Source organism: Gymnoscopelus microlampas (genome assembly GCF_963454915.1).
Source record: "Gymnoscopelus microlampas genome assembly, chromosome: 19".
Lineage (NCBI taxonomy): Eukaryota > Metazoa > Chordata > Actinopteri > Myctophiformes > Myctophidae > Gymnoscopelus > Gymnoscopelus microlampas.
The window spans coordinates 12,800,079-12,826,883 of NC_139956.1; the positions used below are offsets into that span (position 1 = coordinate 12,800,079).

General features: G+C 41.8%; 1 protein-coding gene across 4 annotated transcripts in view; it reads left to right on the forward strand.

Annotated features, from left to right (window-relative positions):
* The window catches only part of LOC311034628 (receptor-type tyrosine-protein phosphatase delta), a 190,870-nt gene that overhangs the window by 157,393 nt on the left and 6,672 nt on the right, over positions 1–26,805 (forward strand). For all 4 annotated transcript variants that reach the window (XM_084042527.1, XM_084042529.1, XM_084042528.1 and 1 more), the window contains 8 exons: positions 1,959–2,082; positions 7,539–7,714; positions 10,587–10,706; positions 11,306–11,460; positions 21,786–22,071; positions 24,384–24,562; positions 25,222–25,348; positions 25,848–25,973. In XM_084042527.1, the coding sequence (XP_083898653.1) occupies positions 1,959–2,082; positions 7,539–7,714; positions 10,587–10,706; positions 11,306–11,460; positions 21,786–22,071; positions 24,384–24,562; positions 25,222–25,348; positions 25,848–25,973 (1,293 nt within the window). The remainder of the gene's footprint in view (positions 1–1,958; positions 2,083–7,538; positions 7,715–10,586; positions 10,707–11,305; positions 11,461–21,785; positions 22,072–24,383; positions 24,563–25,221; positions 25,349–25,847; positions 25,974–26,805) is intronic.

The following is a 26,805-nucleotide window of genomic DNA, read 5'->3' on the forward strand; positions in this document are numbered from 1 at the left end:
CATGTCAACACCTCTTTTCCCCTTCTAGCCAGCAGATAATATGAGGTGTTGCATAACATTTTACTGTCATTACCTTTGTCTAAAGAGGGAAAATGAAGACTAATTTTCTGACATTTGTGGTTTCTACCAATTTCCCCCAGAGACATCATAAACTAGAGCTACATTTTTTATCTACCTGGCATACTTAATACTATGCTAAAAAGAGCAAATGTATAAAGCACCATGGGGGAATAAAGTGCATTGTCCAAATCTTGGTGTTAATCCTAGGATATATGCTCTTGCTTGGCGTCTCGAACTCATATTCCCAATGGGAAGCGTAGTTTAACTCATAAAAACAAGACTGTAGCCATTAAAAAAGAAACAATACTTTCACTGTAATGTGAAATTGAATGCAATCTTTCACGTCTTGGTATTTTCCCTTTGCACGCTCCCAATATTACATTTTATAGTTCATTTATCTGTGGTGAGGGACCCTTCGCAACCCCTGCTTTGCAAATCTTAGATTGCTGATTCTTCGGAATTGGTCTCGAGTGCATTACTCCACTGCAGCTAATCAAATGACCACAGGTAATGGAAATGCAGCTCTGCCTTTGTGAACATTTGAAAAGAGTCGCTCTCGGGTGGAAACCTTGGATGTCCAAAACGGTTACTTTTCAGGAAATGGGAAAAAAATAACCTGTGTTCCAGACAGTGGATCAGTGTAGTTATTGATCTAATGTATTGTTAATACTTTTCATTGTTTCAATATTTATAAAACCCACAGACAGACTTAACCGCTTTAACTTACACTTTCAAAATTGATTCTAAAATAGTGAAAATAGCCGATCTGCAAGCTCACAACGCATCACAATTTTCCCTACTATGCAACCCTTTTGTACGATGAAAATGGAGATACAAGGTTTGCACCCGACAGTGACGATTTGAAAAGATCTCATAGTCTTCCCATTGTTATTGCAGTGGCTAATAGCTGTGACATTTGGGGTCCGGCTATTTAAAGTTTATAGGCACAGACAATTAAATCGGTCTACTTTTTTTTCGTCGTCAGTTAGAGTGAGAGGGAGAATACATTTTTGACATGTTTTTTTATTTTGTTACAATACACTGTTTGAGATGAATCTTCCTACATTGTATGCTCCTCGCCACCTTTATATATAAAAACACATTCCAGACTTGGATGCTTGTTTAAAATAGCCCTGGGGCCATCTGAAGACTTTGACAAGCAGATTCCTGGACAGTTGCTTTGGAGCAACAGCAGACTTGAATAGAAGCAATTTAAGCTCTGCAGACATCCATCACTTTCCCTAGCTGGTATTGATCATGTTTGAATGGCTAATGGGCAACTGCCATATAGGGTGAAATTCTGTCCTTGCTACGAGCTATAGCCAAATGTAGTGTAGTGCGAAATATACTGTTTTAACAGTGGTGTAAAGCAACTAATTACATTTACTTAAGTACAGTGCTCTCTAATCTTTAGGTACTTTTACTTAACTTGAGTATTTACATTTTTACATACATCTTACTTTGTAGATTTTGATTATCATTTAAAACACACACACACACACACACACACACACACACACACACACACACACACACACACACACACACACACACACACACACACACACACACACACACACACACACACACACACACACACACACACACAGTAATGACTTCACCCTTATTGTATTCATCTATTTGAAAATAGCCAATCTACGCATTCTTAGCTTATAAATCTGCTATTTTTGTTACTATTTTCATCCATTTCATTTTTAAAACTTTGAGTACTTTTACTTTTGGTACTTTAAGTCAATACTTGTGTACGTTTACTCAAGTCAATTTTGAATACAGGACTTTTGATACTTTTACTTAAGTAAAAGAAAAATATGTACTTCTTCCACCTCTGCGTTGTAAAAATGAAGTAATTCATATATCTGTCTCTTCTTCCTTGTCAGTCCATCGATCCTGGGCAGCAGTTTACGTGGGAGCACTCCAACCTGGAAGTCAACAAACCAAAGAACAGATATGCCAACGTGATAGCGTATGACCACTCCAGAGTGTTGCTGTCCGCCATCGACGGTGAGTCTCACCCCACCAGCCCTTCTCCAAGGCTCCTATTGATTCTGCAGACAAGCATCATGCCCTTGCCTTCTAGGCTCGAGGAAAGAAGTACCGTACCGTACTCTGTGACTCGCAATGTCCCACAAGCGTAATGCCCTGCCTATTTGCTTTCCCTGTCAAAATGTAATACATTATTATGCCCCGGGTGATTTCAGGGAAATAGCTTCAATAATAGGCCACTTTCTCTTGAAAAGTTGAGTGACAAAGTTTCGAGTTTCATGTAAAAAACAAAACCCCAAAAAACATAGTAGTTGAGAGATGCGGGTGAAGGATCCTCTCTGTATTTTTTTAGCTTTTGAAATTGACATTCTAGTTCTTAGATAGCCAATTAAAATAGCCAGTCAGTAGCAGCTTTTTATCCTTTTTCCAAGTTTGTTCTTACATGCCAATGCACACCCACAGCCATTAATTAACCATTTCTATTGAGCCGCTTCCACGGAGGGCGAAGAAAAATAAACAAACTCTGGCTACTAAATGGACGCTAATGTGACAAAAAATAAAAAACAACAACCGACAAATAGAAACTTGGAGTCCCTTCACAGTCTCCCAGAAAGAACACACAGCCAAGTGTTGATGGATCCCATTAGCCGGCCACATAAACACATCTGCACGCCCACACTGAAGCCTTTGTGTGGTCGGAAGTGAGCAAGCTCTCAGCCAGCGCGGACTTGAGGGACTTCTTCATTCTGTTCTAAAGCCTCCACAAAGCCTTTTGGCGGCATGAGGCGTCTTTGTTTACTTTGATTGAGTTCTCTGGGTTAAAAGGCACTTGGGATTTGACATTAGGATTTGTGGACTGTCTACTTTCTGCAATTCTGTTTGTCTTTCACATGTGCACTGCGGGGATCATCTGAAGGCCCGGGCACCCTGGTGTTTCAATCTGGTGTCCCTGTTTTGCGCATGGCATTCAAAAGTGCTCAAATAATTATTCAAATGATAAGGGCTTAAAGGTGCTGTGATACTTGTTTCTCTAAAACAAAAAGGTTTTGTTAAAAAGTTAAAGTTTTATATTGTGGTAGTAATCATTCATTGCTGTGTAGAGTGTTTGTTCAGTAACAGCGTCTCTCCAGCTCTTAAGGTCAGGTGGGTTACAAATTGTTGAGAACCACACAAAGATCATTTATACAACTTTGTCTGTTTTTGTTTATCACTTCCAATTTCACTTATACTATCCTGTTTCTTGTGAGTTCTCTCTCCTGGTTGGATGAAAGTTGTATCCTGAACTGAAAATGTATTTTCTCGTTATTAAAGAACTGGAGAGCCGAGGAGACCCTTGTTGATGAACAAACACTGAGTGATGATTACTATCAGAAATAGAGAGCTATTTAACACTTATTTTAACACAAAATATCACTTATTTTAACACAAAATATCACTTACTGCACCTTATGTGGTTAAACATGCTTGTGTGTGCACCAGTATTGGATGTAATGATTAATTTAACCACAGATTAAAATTCATAGAACAGACTGAAATTACCATGTTTGTCCATCATGACAAAGTTCATGCTGGTATCTAAAGTAATTCCCTTTTATATTTGTTTAGTTAAATTATGCTGCTACCCCTCTCTATTTACTTATAGAGATATCTGATTCTGAATGTGTTTATATAAAAACATGCTACATGACAATGTGTTATAAATGTAACTACTCACATGCAGGAAGCTACAGTTTATTAAATCAACATCAGCCTCATAATATTAATTATCATACACAGAAATGCAGAAAACAACAACACTAAGTTTTTTCATTGTGTTTTAGCGTCCTCTTGATAGGCCTAGCTGTGCCAGCTATGTTCAACACAGGGACAGAATACTCACTACATACTACCCATGAAGTAGTCTCACGTAGCTAGACAATAGGACATCTCAGCCTAACGATTTGTCCAGTGACACCTTAAGTAAAGACTGGGTGGAAACTATTCAGAAATGCTAAAACAAACATTTTACAAAACCAATGCAAAGACATTAGGGTGGTCCCTTATCTTGTGAGGAATCAGGATTGGTTTTCATTGGTGGATGTAGGTTTATCAGCACTGGTTTTCTCCACTATACAAACCCCAGCATTGTATTTAGAATCATAAATCGGTAGATGTAGATCTTAGATTTTCTGGCTATGCGAGGCTACTCATGAACAGACAATGGGATACTTTCAACTAATAAGTCAAGTAATAGTTTGCTACTGCGCCAGAGTTGTACTACTGACTGACAAGTGATCTTTTCACTATTTGTATGGTGGATTTAGTATAGGCTAGTAACTACAGTAGATAATAAGAAATGTAGCAACCGTTGTTGCGCGAATCTGACAAAACTGGTGAATCGGACACAACTGGTAACTTCATGTTGTTCCTCCTGACTGACGGTCCCTTTCACCTCATGTTTCACCACACACACCCCCCAATGCTCTGGCACCACCCTCACCGGTGGGCACGCGCCTCACACTTTGAAAACCCCCGCTCTAAAACCTTTCAGCATACCGTACACAGTCTGTTCTCCATTGTTCTATGTTTAGTGTGGGAGCTGTTACAAGCCTATTTTTAACTGTGTAAAGACACTGCTTAAAATGGACAAACTTGAGTCACTGGGCAACTGTTCCACAAAGAGGTCACTGCTTCTAAAACAGGAAAATCAAAACAAAATTCAATCTGTTTAGTTTCCAGGGCCCAGGGCTTTCTTTCCATGCTGCAATGGGGGGGAACTTCTGATTCTAGTGTCTGGTTCTTTTCCAGTTGTTGGAAAAATCATGCCACGCTCATGAATCGTTATGTTAGTGAGACGATGAGAAAACAGAATGTAGACACATTTCCTGGAGGTGCAGCAAACCAATGCGGCAAGAACAACTTAACTTCAAATGGCTTTTTCCATCTTAAAACCCATTTAAATGTCAAACTGTTAAAGATTTTAGCCTTTGATGACAAAATTCTGCTTGGTATAGGGAGGTTTGAGTCCTGAGTCAGTGTTTGTTTTTTAACAAGTATTAACAGTCGGCGGGGGGAAAAAAGATGGTTGCATTTTTATACAAATCCTGAGTGACAGACAGCGTGCAGCTGAAACCATTTAGCAAATATGTTTTTACCAACTCGCCTCGTTCTCATTAAACCACAACAATGTCTCTTTTGCCATTTCCTTTCAATTTGAAAAGCTGGCAAGCTTAATTGTATTTAACCCTTGTCGGGCATGGAAATACACAGCCGCCTGGCCGCACAGCAGGAGAGAAAAAAAGGGTGCCGTTTAAAAAAAAACGATGGGGTTTTGAATATGTCCATATTATATTTTCTCATTTTTTTCCTCCCCTGAATAAGTTACCTGGGAAAAAAAGCGAGACTGAGGGATGTGGGGGAGAAAAAGGAGTAGGAGTTGGAGTGAAGGGGTTCGGTGAGACGTGGCGTCCATGCAGATGAGACTTATCTTGGTAGACCATGTGTGCACGGTGCACCCAAACTGCCAGTCCTGAAGCATTGACTAGCTGTCAGCTCCACCGCGGTGCCTTTCATTTAGCGCTAGAAAAGACGAGCAAGAATCAGCAAGCAGTGGAGGGCAAGAAAAAGGAAAAGGAAAGAAAACTGTTTTGCCAGGATTTCCCTTTTTCACCCTTTTTTTGGTTTGTTTATTTGTTTTGCTCTGTGTGTGGTAGCTGATTCTGAAAGGGACTTTTAAAGACTAAGCTTTATCTGTGGATTCAAGTTAGTAGTAGATAGTGGAAACAGACTATGGATTTAACTTGAATGTAGATAGCAAATGCAAAGCCTTTTTGGGGGGGAATGGTAGAAATTCTGCAATCACAAAAGAACACCAGCTAATACCGGCACTAGTGTTTTTTTCTGCCTTTTTGTGTCAAGGCTGCCCAATGAAAATTTCAAACCAGGAGGAGAAAGCAACACATGCACATCCGGCGAGGTGGGCCAATTCAATTTGACACAGAAGAAAGACCAGGTCAAACCTCATGCATTATCAAACCAACAATGCCAAGGGAACTCACTATGAGACATGAACCTCGTGACTAACTGCATCTGACATTACCTCGCCCGCTAACTGCCAATAGATGGAGAATTAGATTGATTTGACTAACAGCCAAGCCCACTACCTTCGAGTCGCTTATTGGCTTTTCTATGTGTGTAAAACAACCAAGGTTAATTACTGTTATACACATCTTTCTGTCTCTATGTCACTGTCTCTGCCCACATCCATTCACCCCCTCTCTCCAGCGTGCTGCTGTGTTTACTTAACAATTCCCAATGTCAATTGTCAACATGATCGCTATAGTCACAACACTTAGCACTGTGTGTCTCCGAAGCGCCACCGAAGTCGTGCTGAAAGGTTTACACCAGCGATGTCAATGGGGCTAAATCTGAATATGAAAACTACAACCCTTTCTTGCAGGTTTTTAGCCTCTGCCCTTGGGGCCATAACATTGCCCCAATGTTCGCTGTGCTTACGGTAAAATAGTGATCTTGCCAGCAGAAAATATGAATCCGGTTGATTTAATGCCAGCCATAGGCCGTCGTGTGGGTGTGCCGGGGCGATGCTTAACCGCAAAATGCATCATGTTAAAGGAGCACGTCACCCATATTTCAACCTTATCTTCATATACGTGGTCCTCACTGATGCTCATTATAAGATGGCACCATTTTTGTCTACTCGCTCTGCTTTGATAAAACACTTTCTAAACCAGTCTACCGATGATGTCACTGGTAGGCAGGTTTCTGAAATATCCATATCCCAACAATGAGGCACACAGTGAGTAGAGAGACATGGTGCTATCTTATAATGAGCAATAGCGAGGACCAATTGTATGCAGATACGGTTGAAAGTGGGTGAAGTGATCCTTTAAAATGTCAACACCAAGATCAGCCAAAATAGACGTTGGATTGAATTCTATGTCAGTACCTGTTGTATCATAAATATTGTGCTTATATAGACCAGTAGTTTTCAACCCTTTTCATGTCAAGGTCCATTATTTGTTGGGCATTTGAGCCACGGACCACCATTTGATGACATTTAGAATCTCATACCCAAGACTTAGAATATTTGTTTTAAGTTATCGTTGGATACGATTCTGTCCACAATTCCATGCTGTATTGATGTTGGTACCAATAGGAGAGATAACAGGCACACGTTGATCAAAATAACAATTCTTTAATTAAGTAATGCAGATGTTTAACAATAATTTCACTCTTGAGAGCGTAAAATTAAACCATTTGGTTTCATTTTACGCTCTCAAGAGTTAAAGATCTGTAAGGGTCCATTTGGTTACCAACTCCATCATTTACCTGGGGACCACCTGGAGCCCCCTCAAGGACCACTGGTGGTCCCCGGACCACTGGTTGAGAACCACTGCTATAGACTATGACAATCGTCAACAATGAACTGAAATGCACTTCGGCAGCGTTTAAGCATTGGCTGTCTCTTACTGCAGGCATTCCCGGCAGTGATTATATCAATGCCAACTACATTGATGGCTACAGGAAGCAGAATGCCTACATCGCCACCCAGGGCTCTCTGCCAGAGACATTTGGGGACTTCTGGAGAATGATCTGGGAGCAGAGGAGTGCCAACATCGTCATGATGACTAAACTGGAGGAGAGGTCCAGGGTAGGAAATACAAGCATGAATTTATCCTGTATGACTTGAACCCTGTATACCAGTGATTCTAAAACTTTTTTAAATTTCAAGGACCCCCCCATAACTCTGAGAGGGTACAAATGGAACAGACCAGTACTGTAAGTGTCCATTGATTCAATTTGTACCATCTCAGAGTTGGATGGGTCCATTCAGAACCCTCTCATAGACCCTTGGACTTTGAGAAACACCGCTATACTACAGTATATTGACCGGGGTCCCCCAGGGGTCTTTACTTGGTTCCCGACTTTCTCTCCTCTATACCAATTCACACACATAATTTTCTTCTCTCGGTTAACCATGTCCAACCTGGCAACCATATTTTGGGCATGTCATTATAGGCAAAAATATTCCAAATGTTTTCCAAATATTTTAATTAATTCAACTTTTTACTAAAGTAGCTTTAGTAAGCCATCATCGTCCTTCCACCCACCCACTAACTCCTCAAGGTTCAGATGCTCAGGGTCGGTTTGGAAACCTTGTACCATGTGTCCAAAGTCGTGCATTTTCAGAAAAAAAAAACGTACATTTTAAATAGACGATCTGCAAGCTCACAACGCGACACAACGCGACAAGTTGTGAGCTTGTAGATCAGCTATGTTTGCTACTTTTGAGTGACACTGTAGTATGACGAAGTAAGATATCAATTTACGGGGGGAAAATAACTAAAAGTTGAAATATGGAGATATGAGATTTCTGCCCGACAGCAATATTTTACCTTTGTATGCCTTTTCCAAAAACTTGTTTTTGACAGGGAGGCTGATCGATGTTGACCTTGGAAAGTGAACGGTGAATGAACTATTTAGTATAGCCTGGAAACCAGACAAATCTGCCAGAGCTAAAAAAAAAAGAAATTGCCCTGACAGTTAACACATTCATTGCCAGGTATTAATGAGTTAATTCATCCGCCACTGCCAGCGGTTTTACCTTATTTTGACGATCCACATAATTCTTTTCAACGCGGATGTAAACAAACGGATGTCTCGGTGGATGTCTCTTCTTTCCACCGAAAAAAAACCTTGTAACCGCGATCGTCCGTTCTGTAGTTGAATATAGCTCGTTTTCACCAAAAAGGCAATCTGGGAAAAGAAATCAGAGATGAATGTATTTTTTATAAATCTGATAACATTGTAGTGGACGGGGAGAAAATGTTTTAGATGATGTCATCTCCGGGTGTATCCTTCTCTCAAAGTCAAGGCATCATTCATAGGTTGGCGAAGAGTGCCCTCTAGTGTAATCACTAAAAACACCAGATGACTTAATATTAGGTTAGTAGCGTTCAAGCATTGGATTTGAGATGACGTAATATTACGTCCATGGCAGTCAATGTGTTAATCAAACTAATTGATTGAATCGATTTTTTTGTTGCGATAATGGATAATTTGATAAAATAATTGATTAGTAATCGATCCCTATTATGGGCATGATAGGTGAAACTCTACACACACACACACACACACACACACTTTGACATTTGGAGCTTTTGTTGCTACTAACGGCGTATTGATTACTCGTACCGTTCTCTGCATAGCACATGATGAGCTATATTTGTGTTTTGCATATCCAGAGTTCTAATATCGACTGCCTCCTGAATGACTAAGTGCTATTCTGATCTGAATCCCTCCATTGCCTCCGTCGTCAATATCATATTTTATTATTAATGCTGGTCGACCATTTGCTCTTATATTCGGCCACGAAAAAGCGCTTGATCATCATGTTGATATTTGGAATGTGCTGAATCCCTGAAACTATGCTAGCTCTCGCATAAGCTTATCATTGCTGTCGGGCAAAAATCCCATATCTCCGTATTGCAACTGTTTTTTCATAAATTAGTGCCCTACTTCATCATACAAAAGTGTCATGCAAAAATAGAAGATCAATAAGCTTGCGAGACACGTTGCTTGTAGATTGGCTATTTTTGCTATTATAGATTTTGTGTGGTGGTTATCAAGTGTGTCTGTGGATCTTGAAAAGTATGAACAAGAGCTTGTGACTAAATAATAACTACATTGGATTCATTGGAACATAGGTTCTTTTTTTCCCCCTTTTCCTGAAAGGCAGCAGTTTTGGACATACAAGGTTCCCACCCGACAGTGACGATATAGTACGTTACGAATAGCCCGTATTAGGTCAAACATCTGCATCTGTCATTTCCTTCCACTGTATTAGCAGGGCGTCTCTTTGGCAGCTAAACAATTACTGTAATGGAACAGTGTTTTATTGGCCGTTCGCTGGGCAACAAAGCTGTATAATCATAATAAACCCAAGCCTGTAATATGATTGGAAAACTGCGGTTATGATTGCAATTATAGAGCCTGTCAGAACAATAAATAGCAGTCTGTCCCCATCCAACTCTCTCAAGCTTATTTCTTGACTGTGAAATCGCACCTGGTCTGTATAAACTGCGATGTGTATTTGTTTTGCCAATATTAGAACAGATTTTATATGAATAGAGGATGGAATGTTTTGGCAGAGACAAGTGAAAGCTTAGGTTCCTAACTTTATTTCGTCACGTCGTTCAGAAACCCTGTATCTCCATTAAAAAAAAAGAAAAAAGAATGGCCTGTACATTGTCATATAACAGTGTCGCGCAAAAGTAGTGAAAATAGTCCATCTACTGTACAAGCTCATAACACGTTGCATCATAATGTGTTGTGCTTGTTGTACATTTTCTATTTTTGTTAGATGTGGGTTTTATAAATATATAACCTCTGCAAAGTATTAACAAGAGCTTTGAGTTATTTTTTCCCATTTCCTGAAAAGTGACGGTGGACATACAAGGTTTCCACCTGACAGCAACGATGTACTATGCTTGGCGTGATGTTATTTCTGCTCTGTGTTGCAGGTGAAATGTGACCAGTACTGGCCCACAAGAGGGACAGAGACATATGGTCTCATTCAGGTCACACTGCTGGACACAGTGGAGCTGGCCACGTACTGTGTCAGGACGTTTGCACTTTATAAAGTAAGTTGACATCAGAGACTAAGCACCTGCGTGTAAAAAAATTAAAAAATCTGTTCTTTTTCACCCGACAAAGCCTTGATTGTTTTTATCTTTTTCTTTTAGTTTGCAACAACCCCTAATTGTCCATTTTCTTTGAGACTTAGAGGAAGACAGCATTAGGGGCCACAGAAAGCGTATTTTTTGGGTTGCAGAGCAGCATTTTAGATATGTCCAGAGTGCTACACATGCACTGAGCAAGATGCATCTGGTCAATGTTTGCCACTTGTGGGCGCTTCTCTCCAACCCTCTGCCGACATTGATGACCGGCGCTCCTCTCCAAAAAGTGTAAAAAAAAAAACGGTGGACGTGAGAAACGCCATACACAGCATTGGGAAGAGGAGCGCTCCTAGCGTGTCTTTACCATACTGTAGAAATGCATAGCAGAAAAGTGCTGGCAACTCAAGAAACCGCTTTCGGTGCACACAGCCCCTTAGGGACACACAGGAAGGCTATAGCAGCATAGGAAAGGACCACTTTTTTCCCCAAAGACAGGGGTCTTAAATACGACACCATCAATTGACATCGCACAAGCATTTATTTATTTGTTCTCTCTGTCTCAGAACGGCTCCAGTGAGAAGAGAGAGGTCAGGCAGTTCCAGTTCACGGCATGGCCAGACCACGGGGTACCTGAGCACCCCACGCCATTCCTGGCCTTCCTCAGACGAGTCAAAGCCTGCAACCCTCCAGATGCAGGACCCATGGTGGTACACTGCAGGTGAGACACACACAAGAAGGTTCTTCACTGCATGCAGTAAGTAAGTAGCCTTGGAAATCAATGGCTCCCGCGCCATGTGGCCCATAGGTCATGATGTACAAGCAATGGTGTAAAGTAACTTAAGTACATTTACTCAAGTACTGTACTTGAGTACACTTTTGAGGATGTTTTACTTTACTGGAGTATTTCCCATTTTCTGTACTTTACTCCACTACAATTATTTGAAAACTTTAGTTACTAGTTACTTTTCAGATATAAATTACCATATTATAAAGCATACATTAACCACTTTAGCCCTATTTTATACCTAGGGCTATTTGAAAATAGCCGATCTACAAGCTCACAACGCGTCGCATCGCGACTTTTCTCTGCTATTTTCAAACATTTTAATACTTTTACTTTTGGTACTTCAAGTACATTTTGATGCCAATACTTTTGTACTTTTACTCAAGTAAATTTTTAATTCTGGACTTTTACTATATATAGAGTATTTCTATATTGCAGTATTGGTACTTTTACTTAACCAAAGAATTGTAATTACCCCGAGTCCAACCCTTGATGCTGAGTGCCAAGCAGGGAGGCATTGGGTCCCATTTTTATAGTCTTTGGTATGACTCTGCCCAGGATTGAACCCTGACCTCCTAGTCTCAGGGTGGACACTCTAACCACAAGGCCACTGAGCTGGTACTGCATGCAGACACAACTATTAAAGTCCAGACAGTATGTTGGATAGCCTAACCTTCCGTATCATGATGTATTTCAAAGTGAAACAGGACTGACATACTGTATTGTAACATTGGATGGAATTTGATTTGAACATTGTGAACTGGGCGTGTCAAAGCAAACATGGAGTTTTGAAGATTTATTGATGGGTGGATGTCATGATATCATTGGTTGAAATTAGTTGGTTCAAGCCTACATAAGCACAGATCTCAAGAACACAAAGAGGCATTTTCCATTTATCTCAACTGAAATTATGATGCATGGCATAGTAATACTGAATCATTGTGTTGGGCCTGTTTAAGACCCAAACAAACAGATTTACTGATTGTGTTTAAGTCCTTTTTTTATTGTTCTGTCAAGTGCCTGTGTCTACTTTCTGTCCACACGATAAGATAATAAATCAGTATAATAAATCAGATTCATGCTGGTAATGGATCTAGAAGGAAAGAGGATAGGAGGAAGGGAAAACAAAAAGTGAGATGGAGTAAAAACAGTGACTATCCCTGGCTTTCCTCCTGTGAGCCAAAGGGAGTCATCCGGCTGGCTTTCATGGCTGTTACTTTAGATCTGAAGGTGTTTGTGACACAACCGAGCGCGACGATTACTGGTGTCACTGCCCTTGGCAAAAACTTTCAGCATCTCTTCCCACACACTAACACGCAGACGCTGCAACGAACAGACCCTGTCGTCCTTCCCTTCCTCGCCCTGGCACCAACATGTCGCGCATCAATGGCCCCACAACTCCTCGGCTTATCCCTGGGGTTATTGCAGCTGAAATACATAAAGCAGCGACTTCACACTCCTCAAGTGAACACAAACGGACCAGACTCCCAGTAGTGAGAGAGCACAGAGATAGGAGGCACACAGACTTCTGACTCCTCTCAACTTGGGAGGACTTCAGAGGATCAGCGGGAAAAAAAACAGCGAGACATCCAGACCAAAAAAAAAGAAAAAAATGAGGGAGAGTGTGAAAATGAAGAGATAGCGAGTGTACTAGATACAAACTTTGTGTCAGAAAACTGACAAAAAAGGACGGCGCGGGGGGGGGGGGGGGGATTACCAAAGAATTAGAATTACCACATGCTGATGTTAATTAGAACTAGTTGCCGAATCAGTTCAAATTGAAAATCCTGGACTTTTTTTTAGGATGAAGCAGTATATGGGAATTAATGTCACTCTGCAGACAGGGCCTTTATAATTCCTCTGGCTCCCTATCAGATAGGGCTACAGCCATGCTTCTAAAGCCTGATTTATACTTGGAATGTTCATCGTGTCGTGCACCGAAAATAGCTGATCTACAAGCTCAGAACGTGTCGAGTGCGGTGCGTTCTGAACTTGTAGATCAGCTAATTTTGGTGCACAACACAAAAATACATACGGAACGCCATTTTGATTTTAGAAGGCTTCTTATGCCGTCTTCTCGGGGCAAGGATTTGAGCTCCTTGGCGGAGAGGTTTTCTTTTTTTTTTTCCCGTTTTCTTTGTTATATAGATTTCCACCGCAGCAGCAGCAATGGAATTCATTAAACAGGAGACAGCCCGGAAATTTCCCCTATCTTTGTTTTGCTGAGAGTGTTGTTTGTACACACGCAAACAAGTCTAAATAAAACTCTACAAGGGCAGAAAAAAAAAGAAAAAAAGATGGATTTGTGCGGCATGTAATTAACCGGACGGCACACTTTCCTGAGCCACTGATTAATTATTTGGTCTGGGTGTCGTCAACAGGAAGGACAAGTGCACCGACCATGGCCGCTTACCATGTAATTGTTGAATGGATCCTTGTAACAGACATAACAGATCAAACAAGGTGTGTGTGTGTGTGTGTGTGTGTGTGTGTGTGTGTGTGTGTGTGTGTGTGTGTGTGTGTGTGTGTGTGTGTGTGTGTGTGTGTGTATACTTAAATTACTATTTGTGAGGGCCGACTGTCCCCACAAGTACTGTAGAATTTGAGAAATAGACATTGTGAGGACAATTGTGAGCTTGTAGATCTGCTATGTTCGGCTTTAGGGTTAAACATGCCACAAAACCCCCGCTGAAACATAGCATTCATAAAATCACTGTCCTAAAACAAAACTTTAATGTTGTTAAATACACATTAACATGAATCCAACATATTACTATCAAAGATAATGTGTAAACAAAAAAAACAACAAAAACACAACACTGAGGATAGTTCTGTCAAACAATGAAGCCGTCAAATTGCAGCACCACAGTCACTTGAAAGAAAAACCTGCGGAATACTTCCAATAAAGTCTCAATTTTCTCATTGGTCAACAGGCATTAAAGAAACAATCAGCTAAATATGGTACAAGCAAGCCTCTAACCAAGTTGCATGGAAGACTTTCTATTTATTTTTTTAATTTTTTAAACAACAGGGAGTCCCTGCTTTGTCTCACTCACAGCTAAGGGGTCCTTGGCCTGTGTTGAAGACCCCCATCCTAAAATGGATGTTCTCACAAATAAAAACAAACGTGTGTGTGTGTGTGTGTGTGTGAGGGGAGGGGGGGGGGTCTGGTAACAGTTGAGGCAAATATGTAGAACATCTGTCCTCTTAGATACGCACAGTAGCAGTTGTGCAATTTACTCACAGACGCTTGTTCATATATCGGCGCCGTCATCGTTGCCTTTGGCGGACTTAAAATAAGACTGGGATTGTGCACGTGTCGCGGGTGTCACATACCCACACCCACACGCAGTCATTTCTTCTGTAATGGTCGCCGGAGTCGAGGGAAGCAGAATTAATTCGGCGTGGTCGGACTGAAAGTGGGTCCCGTGTGTCGAGCGGCTATTGATTTTGTGGTTTTGTTGTCACTCCCGCAAGACAGAGATCCCAATTTACAGAACGTTAAGAGAATGCATGTTACCAACAGGGCAGTGGAGAGGTGTCCACTTCTGCTGTACTGTACCCATCAGTGGCAGGTTTCCTCTGTGTTGACCATATTCACCCGGTGTCCATTTCACTCTTACGTCATACTCGGCCATTTTGCTCCTACGTCATACCTGCATTTCCCAAGTATGATTTGTCCACTTAAGCCCTATACTTGGTTGTACCACAAATGGCCAAAATAGCCGATCTACAAGTTCACAACACGTTGCAATGCAAGCTTCTAGGTACAGTATGCTATTTTCACAGTTATTGAAAATCTTGAAAACACCAGGGGTTATGTGGTTAAGAGCAAAATGGCCACTATGCAAATCTGGTTGTTTTGTCATTCTCAGTAATATGGAGGATTTTAACAAACCCCTGAATGTTCTCCCCCAGGGTAGCTTCACCCCATGGCGTCCATTTAAGTGAAATAATAAGTGGTTAACATGTCTTGGCTTTGGAGCAGAAGCAACAGACATTACCTGGCGAGAACACATGCTCACCTCATGTCTGACTTTTCCAATCTTCCTAATGAAGCACAGAGGGCTTTGGATTTTATACAGCCAGTGGTTAATGAGGAGAAATGATTTCCCTATAGCTTTTCCTCAGTGGTAATGCAGCCATAAGATTATCTTGTCAAATGACTAACAAATTTGCCCTAAAAGATATGAGTTTTATTGGTATCCAGAGAGCAGTCTGGCAAACTGACAGCGTGTCGCCAAAAACAGTGTTTTAAACTGGGCAAAGGGAATTTCTCAGAGAAGCACATCTGCATAGACTTTATCCCGTGTTTTAACAAGCAGATCATTTTATGTTGTGCGTGCTATAAAAAAGAATTAAATCATAAAACCGGCTTTGGAAGTTGGCCAACAGTCTATTCCCATAGGAGCACCGTGGAGGTAGGGGTGGTTGTTAATACAAATGCATCCACGTCTTCCTGCTCACTCTCTCCTCACAAGGAGCAGTCATCTTTTCACGGTTAAGTTAATTTAATTAATCAGTGTAATTCATTATTAAAAAAAGAATCAACTTTAATAAAATAATCAATTTAATTGTTTTCCTTTTTTTCTATTTTACAGTAGATACAGCAGTAAAAAGACAGAAAATAGGCGATCTACTATGCAACGCTATTCTTGCGCAACATCATTGCACAACAAAGTATACAATAGGGCTTAAGTGGTTAATCAGACTAATCTGATTATTTAAAAACAAACAATTAGAGGTTTTTTTTTATGTTGATTTGTTTGTGTTTTAAAAATGCACTTCTTGTTTATTCGATTTAGCCGAAAAGTAATGGATAGAATTATCGCTAAGAAAACAATCTCAGCCCTGACGTTGTGTTTTTTAGCGGCGCTAGCCGCTCTATACCTTTAGGTATAGAGCGGTAGCCCTCTATACCTGGCTTTTGCGTCAACGTTCTGATTGGTCAGACACGTCAACAAAGTGATTGGTCAAGCTTCACGTGACACGTGGCTATAAACACATTATAAACACTTATTGATGACAAAATGTATCAAAGGCGCCGCTACCTTCACACAGGTGTGTTTTTTATTTAAAAGACCACTTCCTCTCCTCCACCTCTGGTCAGTAGAATAGGGAGCTGTGCAGACTGTTTTCACTAACCCAATGGTTCTCAAAGTGGGTCCCGGAGACCTCCAGTGGTCCTTGGGGGGTTCCAGGGGGTCCACAGCAAAATTTTCAACACAGCATCAAAATCCGTTTAACCACTTTAACCTTATATACATCTGCTATTTGAAAACAGGTGATCTACAAGCTCACAATGCATTGCGTTTGTTGCATGAGTTGCAATGCAACACATTATGAGCTTGTGTAAAAATGTGAATACTTTTGAAACATTTTAAGAACACAAATCTTTTATGGTTTTCTCTTGCACAAAATATTTTCAGATTGGGGTCTGCGGCCAAATACATACTGTATCAATTTGGGGTCCTTGACATGAAAAGGTTTGAGAAGCAATGTACTAGCCCACAAGTTGCAGAGCGTTCGGTTGTATTGGATACAGGGCTACCCAGGCGTTATGAGTGCAAACAGGAAGTCAAAAGGACCTGATTGAATGTCACAGATTGCATGCCACTTTCTGTGACCTGTGTCACCCATGGTTCCAGTGTATTTATTTCACATTATATGAATCGTTTTATACCCTTAAGGGCCATTCACACTGAGCATTATAACTACAATCTGGGAAACCATCGCCAAATGAAAAGGAAAAACAGCGCCCTCTGCTGTTTTTACTATCTCAGTTGGCTCTGGGAGGAAGTCGACGTAGCACACGTGCGCAAGGAAACCGGGGTTTCTGTTTGTTTTGAGTGGGGAAGGATCGGCGGACACGTAAATCCCGCCCACTACATTTGATTGGGTAAAGCGCGGCCTGCTTCCTGATCTGAAGGCACGCCCACTTGTAGGCCAGTGCGTACGCGATATGACGAACCCCCCCGACAGATTCAAACGCAGAGCAGAATCTGTTCTTGAGAGATTACTATAACTATAACGATAACTATCGTTCACCATTGTATTTTTTTTATAGTTGATGTGAACTCTGCCATCCACTTGACCTTACGATTTTTTAAACTATATTTTTATAGTTATAGTGCTCAGTGTGAATGGCCCTTTACACTTTAAAGACATGAGCCCTAGCATCCCTAATCTGGGCATGGCATAATTCACAAAACTATACCGATCGTCTATTTTTGCTCCATGTATTTGACGTACACCAAAGTATATGATGTTAAAGTGGTTAAGACTGCAAATGTTTGATATAAGTGGGCGATAGCCAATCCACAATGTTGTGAGCTTGTAGATTCGCTATTTGCGCTATTTTTCCACTACACTGTTTATTTTTTACATTAAAAACACACCTATCAATTACTCGATTAATCAAAAACTTCCCTAATGCTTTGTTTACAAACTACTTCAACATACACAGTAAATTACTGTTGATATCTAAAGATTGATACAGGGAGTGCATGCCGTTAATAGACTCTTTGTGGGGGGTTTCATGTGGGGTTTTACCCCCATCCTTTAGCTTTTGCTTTCACACAGAACACCATTGTGTTTTGTTGAGGTTTAACCAATGTTTTGGTTTGACAGATATCAAAATCAAATAAAAGGCAATTCCATTTTCGTGGCTTAAATCTGCCCAGTGCCACGAGTAGAGGACTAATTATTGACCGTGCTGATGCATTCCATTGAAATGACATGGAAAATTACATTCTATTGACTTCATTAATAGCTTTGCAGGGACTTGGGTGAATTTTAGGCACACAGTTTGGGAGTTTGGGAGTGTGTTTTTTAATGGGCGAGGCAGTGAAACTGCAGTGACTTGACAGGATGGCTGACAGCCATAGATTTGGTAACAATACATATGTAATTGCTTTTACTGCTGTTTGGGCTTTATCTTCTCGAGGCCCATTGCAGCTGTATTTTTACACAGTACTGTTCTCTCTCTCTCTCACACACTCTCTCTGGGGCCCCTATTTCCCCAAACTTCGACAAAGCATGTTAGCCTGACACTTATGTCTGTCTGCGTCCAAAGCAGCTGGCTGCGGATGGCTGAAGCAGCAGTGTCAGGTCATTAACGTATCTCCCCCTTCAACTGCCAAATGTACAGTCCCATCGCTGGCTCTCTCTCTCTCTCTCTCTCTCTCTCTCTCTCTCTCTCTCTCCCCCCTCCCCTCCCAATCTCCCCTTTCCCCCTTGCACTCCCTCTCTCTCTCGCTTGTCGATAACAGACGAGACGAGACAACTGGCTGTGTCACGCTCCCCATTCCCCAGCCCCCACCCGCTGCATAACACACAACTCCACCCTTTCCTCATCCTCTCCTTCCTCCATCTCTGGCTTGGTGCTGTCATTCTTGTCACTTGCTCTCTCGCAGGTCATCACTCTCCCACGTTCAGGACCGGACTGTAAAACAGTTACGGATTGGAAACAGCTGAGGCCGAGGGAGAGAGTAGACGGATTCCATTTCCACCTCCCAAAGGCCTGAGGTGTTCCCAGACCTGGAAGTGATTCATTGACCAAATATTCCTGAGTAGAGCCCGACCGATGTAAAATTTTCATCTGCGACTGATTCCGATTTTGGAGAGTCTTTTTTTACATTCATACTAGTTTAACGTTTCTAAATTAGAATATTTAACTTAAAGAAGAAAAAATGTAAATAAACACAAAAAACCTTCTGATAGAAATAAACAAGTGCATAATAAAATACGCACAAACTGGAGGATATCTTCTTTAACCACTTAAGCCCTATTCATAAAAAAAAAATATCCATGGCTGTTCTACAAGCTCACAAATATTTGAAAATGTATGAACATTTTTGCCGATAATGTCATGGCCAAAAGGGGCCGCCAGGTTGAAAGTGGTTACAAATCGTGACAGATCAGCTGCATAGTTGCCGATACCGATATCCTCAAAAAAGTAGTCTCAAATAATGGTCGATATATCGGGCTCTATTCCTGAGACGTCTTTTGCACCCACCTCAACCTCTTACTCTTTCACACGCTTGCACACAGAGACGTGCGGACACTCGCACACACAGGACCCATAAGACACACGCAAACACGCGCTCTCAAGCTGCAACATTTTCATGATGATCGTTTCCCTAGAGCTGCGAGAAAAGTCTTGTGTCAGAAGAAGTGGGGGAAAAGACGCTGACGTCAGCCATTTTGAAAGTGATCATAAGATCATTTGTTAAAGCCAATGACTCCCGTACAAGTCTTTATTCCATTCGCAGTGCAGTTCCACTGCACCATGGCACATTAACCAGACTTAGCCCCTGGGAGATTCACTCTACTCCTTCTTGAGTTTTTCTACCCCCCACTAACACCCCCCCCCCCCCACCCCCCCACCCCTTTCGCAGAACAAATGAAAAACAACTGCTCCATCAGAAGGAGGAGGGTTGGAGTGCGTCGCTCACACCTCGTAGGCATGTTGGCTTAATGGATTGAATAACCTATTTACATTAGAGCGCCGAGCGCAAGCTAGGCCTCATCCTGTCAGTGCACTGCCGCCGGAGAACTGAAAAGGGGGACTTAACGCCGTCGTGTCTCTGCACACTTAATAAAGCACTGTGGGAAAGGACCTTGTCCTTTCCCACAGTGGAAAGGACAAGGTTCTCCGAAAAGTGCCCACAGCGGGCACTTTCGGAGAACGTGTGACGTGATGGGGGTCGAGTGTCCGAACATTTTTCGGTAGTCTTTTACATCTGGACACATTTACGCAACATGGTGTCTTAATCTGACCTCATCAGAGACCCGACAAAACAGTCTACACTCTTGTTCCAGAGTACTTTTCTGCGTTTTCTTTTTTTCACTTTCACTTTCACTACAATTTACATTTAAAGCACTAATGTGAAAATGTGCCACGGAGAGTCTTAATGCCTTTCAGTGGCTCCTCTAAAGCCATTATACGTTTTAGTGCACTGTGCTAATCTAGCCGCATTAATTGAAGTCAGCTGCTCCTCTCAGAAGTCGCTCGACAAATTCACCGGGGGCCCTCGTACGCAGCGCTCTCAATACCGTGCGCGGGTCGTGTATGCATGTGTGTGTGTGCGGGCACGCGGCCGTTGTAGTGGGAGCCTTTCAAAGCTTGGAGATAAAGGTTAAATGGTGCTGCCGAGCGGGTGATTAGCTGTGATGGGTTGGAGAGCACAGGTGGGGTGCGGCGAGGAGAGAGGAGATTTGATGGCAGCACCAGCAGGGAGCTCACCACATGGCACCAAACGCCATGCCTTTCACCTTCCTCTCAGCGTGCCCACTTCAGATTTGAGTACACGCTCAAAGAACGACGGTCACATCCACCTTTTTGCAAGCCTAGCTGGCAGAGAGGGCTCACCTATTGGCATCACCATTGGCCACTGGCATTAGCGAGCATGCTTTCTCTGGCACCACTCACTGTGCTGCCTGATGTGGCATATTGGTCAACAGGGCCAGGAGCAAAGGTTAGGAATTAGGATGGAATGTCATATCAATGGCTCTGACACAGACGGTGACAGATGGCTAATTTATATGTGGTGCTTGCCAAAAATAACAGATTATATAACAGCGTTAGTTTTAATTTTCTTTTTTTTTTACTTGAAAATCTGTTATGTTTGGCGAGCGGTGCAGCTGTATAGAGAAGTATAAATTGGATAGGATTTGGCCTTTTTGCAGCGATGCACAGTGAGTGCTGATAATCCATTTCCAGATCCGACAAACAAAAGACACAAAATGTGCAAGCCCTTAGATGACCTCAGGCATGTGTTAGCATTTAGGGAGTTTTTTGTTTATTTAGAAAGGAGAGTGACTTGCAACCCCATTTCCCCGGGCTGGAAGCCACACAGCTCCAAGCCCAACAGACAAATGTAGGGTCTCCCCAGGACCCAAACTTTGTGAGCTTATACATACAGTACATTCTGAATAACCACTTAAGCCCTATTAAAAAATGTATAAATATATATATATACTGTATTATGAAAATAGCTGATCTACAAGCTCACAACTTGATGCGATGTGAGCTTGTAGATCTGCTATTTTAACTATTTCTTAATTTTTTTTTTCATTTATGAAATTATTTAAAAAAAAAAAAAGAAACATTATAAAGAGGTATATTTATTTTTGGCTCTGTGACCCAAAAATGGGTCCCAAGCCATTGTTTGTTAAAACTCTGCCGTACATCTTCTTAATGTCATTCTTCCCCACTCCCTCTTCCCAAATTCGACTTGTCCGTTGGTGGATTGCAGCGCCGGCGTGGGCCGCACGGGCTGCTTCATCGTGATCGACGCCATGCTGGAGCGCATCAAGCACGAGAAGACCGTGGACATCTACGGCCACGTGACGCTGATGCGCGCCCAGCGCAACTACATGGTGCAGACGGAGGACCAGTACGTCTTCATCCACGACGCGCTCCAGGAAGCCGTCAACTGCGGCACCACCGAAGTGCCGGCCAGGAACCTCTATGCCTACATCCAGAAGCTGACGCAGATCGAGGGCGGCGAGAACGTCACCGGCATGGAGCTGGAGTTCAAGGTAAACGCAGCCAGCAGGAGAGGGTCAAGGCTGAAGCCTGATTTAGGCTTTGTCATATGACCAAGTCGACTCAGTGGTGGAAAGTAACTAAGTACATGTACTTACGTACTGTACTTTTACTAGTACAATTTTGAGGTATTTGTACTTTACTTAAGTATTTCCAAATTCCAATACTTTTACTTCTACTCCACTACATCTCAGAGGCAAATATTGTACTTTTACTCCACTATTAGTTATTTGAAAACTTTAGTTACTAGTTACTTTGCGGATATACATTATTACATTATAAAACATACATTAAGCACTTTAGCCCTATTTTAAACCTAGGCTATTTGGAAAACGTTGTGAGCTTTTTTCAAACATTTTAGTACTTTTACTTTTGGTACTTTAAGTATATTTTGATGCCAATACTTTTGAACTGAGTACTTCTTCCACCACTGACCATGTCGTGCACCAAAAATAGCCAATCTGCAAGCACTCAACACGTTGCGGACGCAATGCGTTTGTGAGCTGGTAGATTGGATGTTTTTGGCACATATCGACGGACTATAAATTAAGCATTACTCTGAATAAGGAGAACTTTCATAGTGCCCCCATTTTTTTGTATCTCTATAAATTCTTGTTGGAATTTAATTGACCCCACATGATTATACTTTTTTAGAAGCTGGGAAAAATATGTTATCTGACCAATTAGGGTGCAAAAACAGACACAGTGGTAAACACATTATGAAGAGAACTTTGCATGCCATTAAAATTATACGCACAAAGTATTCTCCTGGAAAGGAAACTCAAATTATGCTCTGTGCTGCCATGGTTATTTAAAAAAACAAGAAATGTCATTGTGAGTTCTTTTATGTTCACGTCCATCTGGTTGCATGTGAAATTTAACTGGGGCAATTTTTCCTATATTATGAAATTTACAGGGCAGCAGGGTATTATTTCATAGGCGTCCTGGCCAAATGCCCTCTGCCGGAGTCATGTCTAGGCCCCAGTGTCATTGATTGGCCAATCTCAGTACCACTCCTGGACACTCTTCCAGTTCCCATTAGGCCAACGAAGGAGACACTGTGGGGCCTGTGGTTTTCAGCTGATTCCAGTTAGTCGTCCTGCCTTTGTAACCCGACATGGGATAAATGCCCCCCTTCTGGTTCCCCACTTCCCCACGCTCCCCTTTTTATTTCAGTATAAAAGGGGGCTGAATTTACAGCAGAGCGCCAAACACAGGTTTTCCCCCCATGCCCCGGACTGTTGCCAGAGGCCGTTTAACAGCATACTGTGCATTTACAATGCGAGGTCCTCCAAGCCTTCTGCAGTCTTATGCTGCGGCTGCATGCGTGGGTCCATTGCCTTGCCTGTCACGCACCTACTCCCTTGGCTCAGTGATGGATGCTGATATCACTAAGAGATGATAAACAGGTTAGATTACATTGCACTCCTGTCCACTCTGGACTCATATCATCACCCATGTGATTGTATGAGCGGTAACAATAATCCTCGTGGCTCCTTGTGCTTTGTACTTCTGTGGAATATCTAAGTACAACATGCGCCGTAAGCGTAGTAGCTATAAATTAAGTACATAGTATACACAGTTAGGGCTTCATGGTTACGGGCTGATCAATCCTGATTCTTTTCCTTAATATTGTGATCATGAAACCCGGACTGCTAGCGTAGCTGTCTGGGTTGCATATAAATTAGGTGGTTGAAAAGGTTTGAGAACCACTGGTATAGTCTTTTTATCTTGTTTAAAGGAGTAGTTCACCCAAAATTACACACCCCATGAAGCCTTGAATTCATGGAGATTTTTTTGTTTTTATCGGATTCCTCAGCCAAAAAATTGATGACCGGCGGAAAGATGCCATGATGTCAAATGATTGGCTTAGGAATGCGATAGATGCAAAAGAACCTCCAGGAATTCAAGGCTTCATGGGGTGTGTAATTGATAGAAAATAAGTAATTGTTTGGGTGAACTACTCCTTTAATGGTGAGGAGACGAGGGCAAGGTGCAACAGCTAACCAAATAATGTTACGATTGCTCGAGTCACGATTATTGATTCTTCTCAATGAATCACGCAGCCCATGAGTTTAGCATAGTTTTCTCCTCCGTGTATGGGTTGCTTGGCAGGTAAACACTCATAATCCTGTGTGCGTCGTTTTCCACTTCCATAGCATGTGTTTATCAACGGGGGCTTTCATCTTTGATTTCTCTCAATCTACCTTCCTGTTAATGTCAAAAACGCACAGGGGAAATTAAGCAAATGCTTGACTCTCTCTCGCTCTGTCTTTCTCGCTCTCTCTCCCTGTCTGCCCTGCAGCGTTTAGCCAACACTAAAGCCCATACGTCGCGTTTCATCAGTGCCAATCTCCCCTGCAACAAGTTCAAGAACCGCCTTGTCAACATAATGCCATATGAGTCCACACGAGTGTGTCTTCAGCCCATTCGAGGAGTAGAGGGCTCCGACTACATCAATGCCAGTTTCATTGATGGATATAGGTAAGTAGGGGTGCACCAGTTAATCTATGTAATTGATTATAAAAAAATATTTTGATAATTTATTTTAAAAATCGATTAATAATCAATCCCTAAGGCACAGCATTAGGGATTGATTCATAGGCAAAACGTAAAAGTCAAAAGATTTTCAACTAGCTGTTGAAAATAGCTGAACTACAAGATCACAACGGTTTGCCATTTTGACACGACGATTACAAAAAAAGTACTTCTCAATTATTTGATTAATCGAAAAAGTAATCAATAGAATGATGAGAATAATGGATAGTGCAGCCCTATAGGTACGTAAGTGCCCTCAGTGATCTGAACTCCAGTGAACATGTGTACCGACAGTACTTCAGGACCTCATCAGACTTTAAAATGACTCACCGTAATACAGTACCAGAGAGCTGAAAAAAGTAGAGTATACATTAAATCCAATATCACCTGTGCATAGTCAGCGAATATATAATAGATAACAACTATGCTGTATTTGACTCGGTCGTGAAAAAGAAAGAAGGAAAAAAAGGCACTTTCAACATCACCTTCATTTCCTTCATCTGGAAACCACTCGGAGTGGAAAAAAAGTTGAAATGCATTTATTTTTCCCTCATGCTGATCTTATCCGCATCTCTTTTTGTTATTATTGTTTCTTGCTCCTGCAGGCAACAGAAAGCCTACATCGCCACACAGGGACCACTGGCAGAGACCACAGAGGACTTTTGGAGGATGCTCTGGGAGCACAACTCTACCATTGTGGTCATGCTCACTAAGCTCAGAGAAATGGGCCGGGTACGTTCATGCTCCATCTGCTCTCCTTAACATTTTGTTTAGGTACCACTGACGTAGGCCACACGGGTGGAAACCTTGTATGTCCAGAACTGTTACTTTTCAGGAAATGGGGGGGAAAAATATTATTATTAAAAATATTTCTGCTCCTTTTGTGTGGCGCTGTAGCGTGACGAAGTGGGGCATTCATTTACGTACAAAAAACGTAAAGATGAAAGAGATGGAGATGAAATAAGGAGATACAAGGTTTCTGCCCGACAGCGACGATAAGCCAAAATGGTACAAGAACAGAGAGACTGCATAAAACACGTAACCGTCGACCAGCAAAACGGTCTTCCAGATAAACTCTCAGAGCGGTAACTCTTAAATGTTGTGAATAAGATTAAATGGTTTCTGGGAATGGAGACAATGCCGCTAGTGTTGTAAAGGGGAACGTTGTGCCTCACTGGTGGCGTTTAGCTTTGTACTGTGATTCACTTTGGCTTTTTTCACCCGCCTCTAGGAAAAGTGCCACCAGTACTGGCCAGCAGAGAGGTCGGCCAGATACCAGTACTTTGTGGTGGACCCCATGGCCGAGTACAACATGCCTCAGTATATCTTGAGAGAGTTCAAAGTGACTGATGCCAGGGTAAGCACACAACTCTTACGGCTGCTTTTCCACTACGAAGGGTAACCCAGAGCCTTCTATAACCTGAAACCTTCCAGAATCTGTCCTGTGATGTTTTTTGTGTTTTTTTGTTTGTTTACGTTGCCATTATAACCTGAACCACCCTTGAAGGGAGAGGTACGTCGTTGAAAACAACAAAAAAATAACTGACCTACAAGCTCACCAAATCGCGTCACATTTGAAATGATACGTTCAGAGTTCTGGGGTTATAGTACTACCTCCTGAGCAGAGGCCAAATTAGGTTCTGAAAATTGTATCTGAAACCGAGCCGTGGCATCTGAAAACAAATGCAGAACCCGTGAAATACGTTTCACTCCATGGCATGGTATGCTTAGGTCTTGTAGTCGAAAAGAGCCATTAGTCAGTTTGACATATCTGTCATATTTTTGCCTGATTCATATTTGGTTGTGTGCCTTGTTCGCTCACTGAAAATAGCAGAGCTACAAACAAGTTCTAGTGTGAGTTTGTAGCTCTGCTATTTTCAGTGCGTGACACCAGTGTGCAACTAAGTATAAATCATCTTTTTGAAGTTGTGGTTGAGTCCAGTCCAGTTAAGTGATTGTATTCCAGGGTACAGCTTCTAAACCGTTGTATTTCAGTGGCCAAGAAAGAAGGCGGTTTGAGTGACAGGGTTGACCGAGTCTTGTTGGCGAGCGCTGTCGGACCAGATTTTGCTGTTCAAACTGGCCAGCTGGCAGCGTTTCTAAATATTTGTTTATGCCAAACTATGTGTTTGTGTTTAATAAACAAATACATATTTAAATAAATATACAAGTTGCGGGAATTATGACAC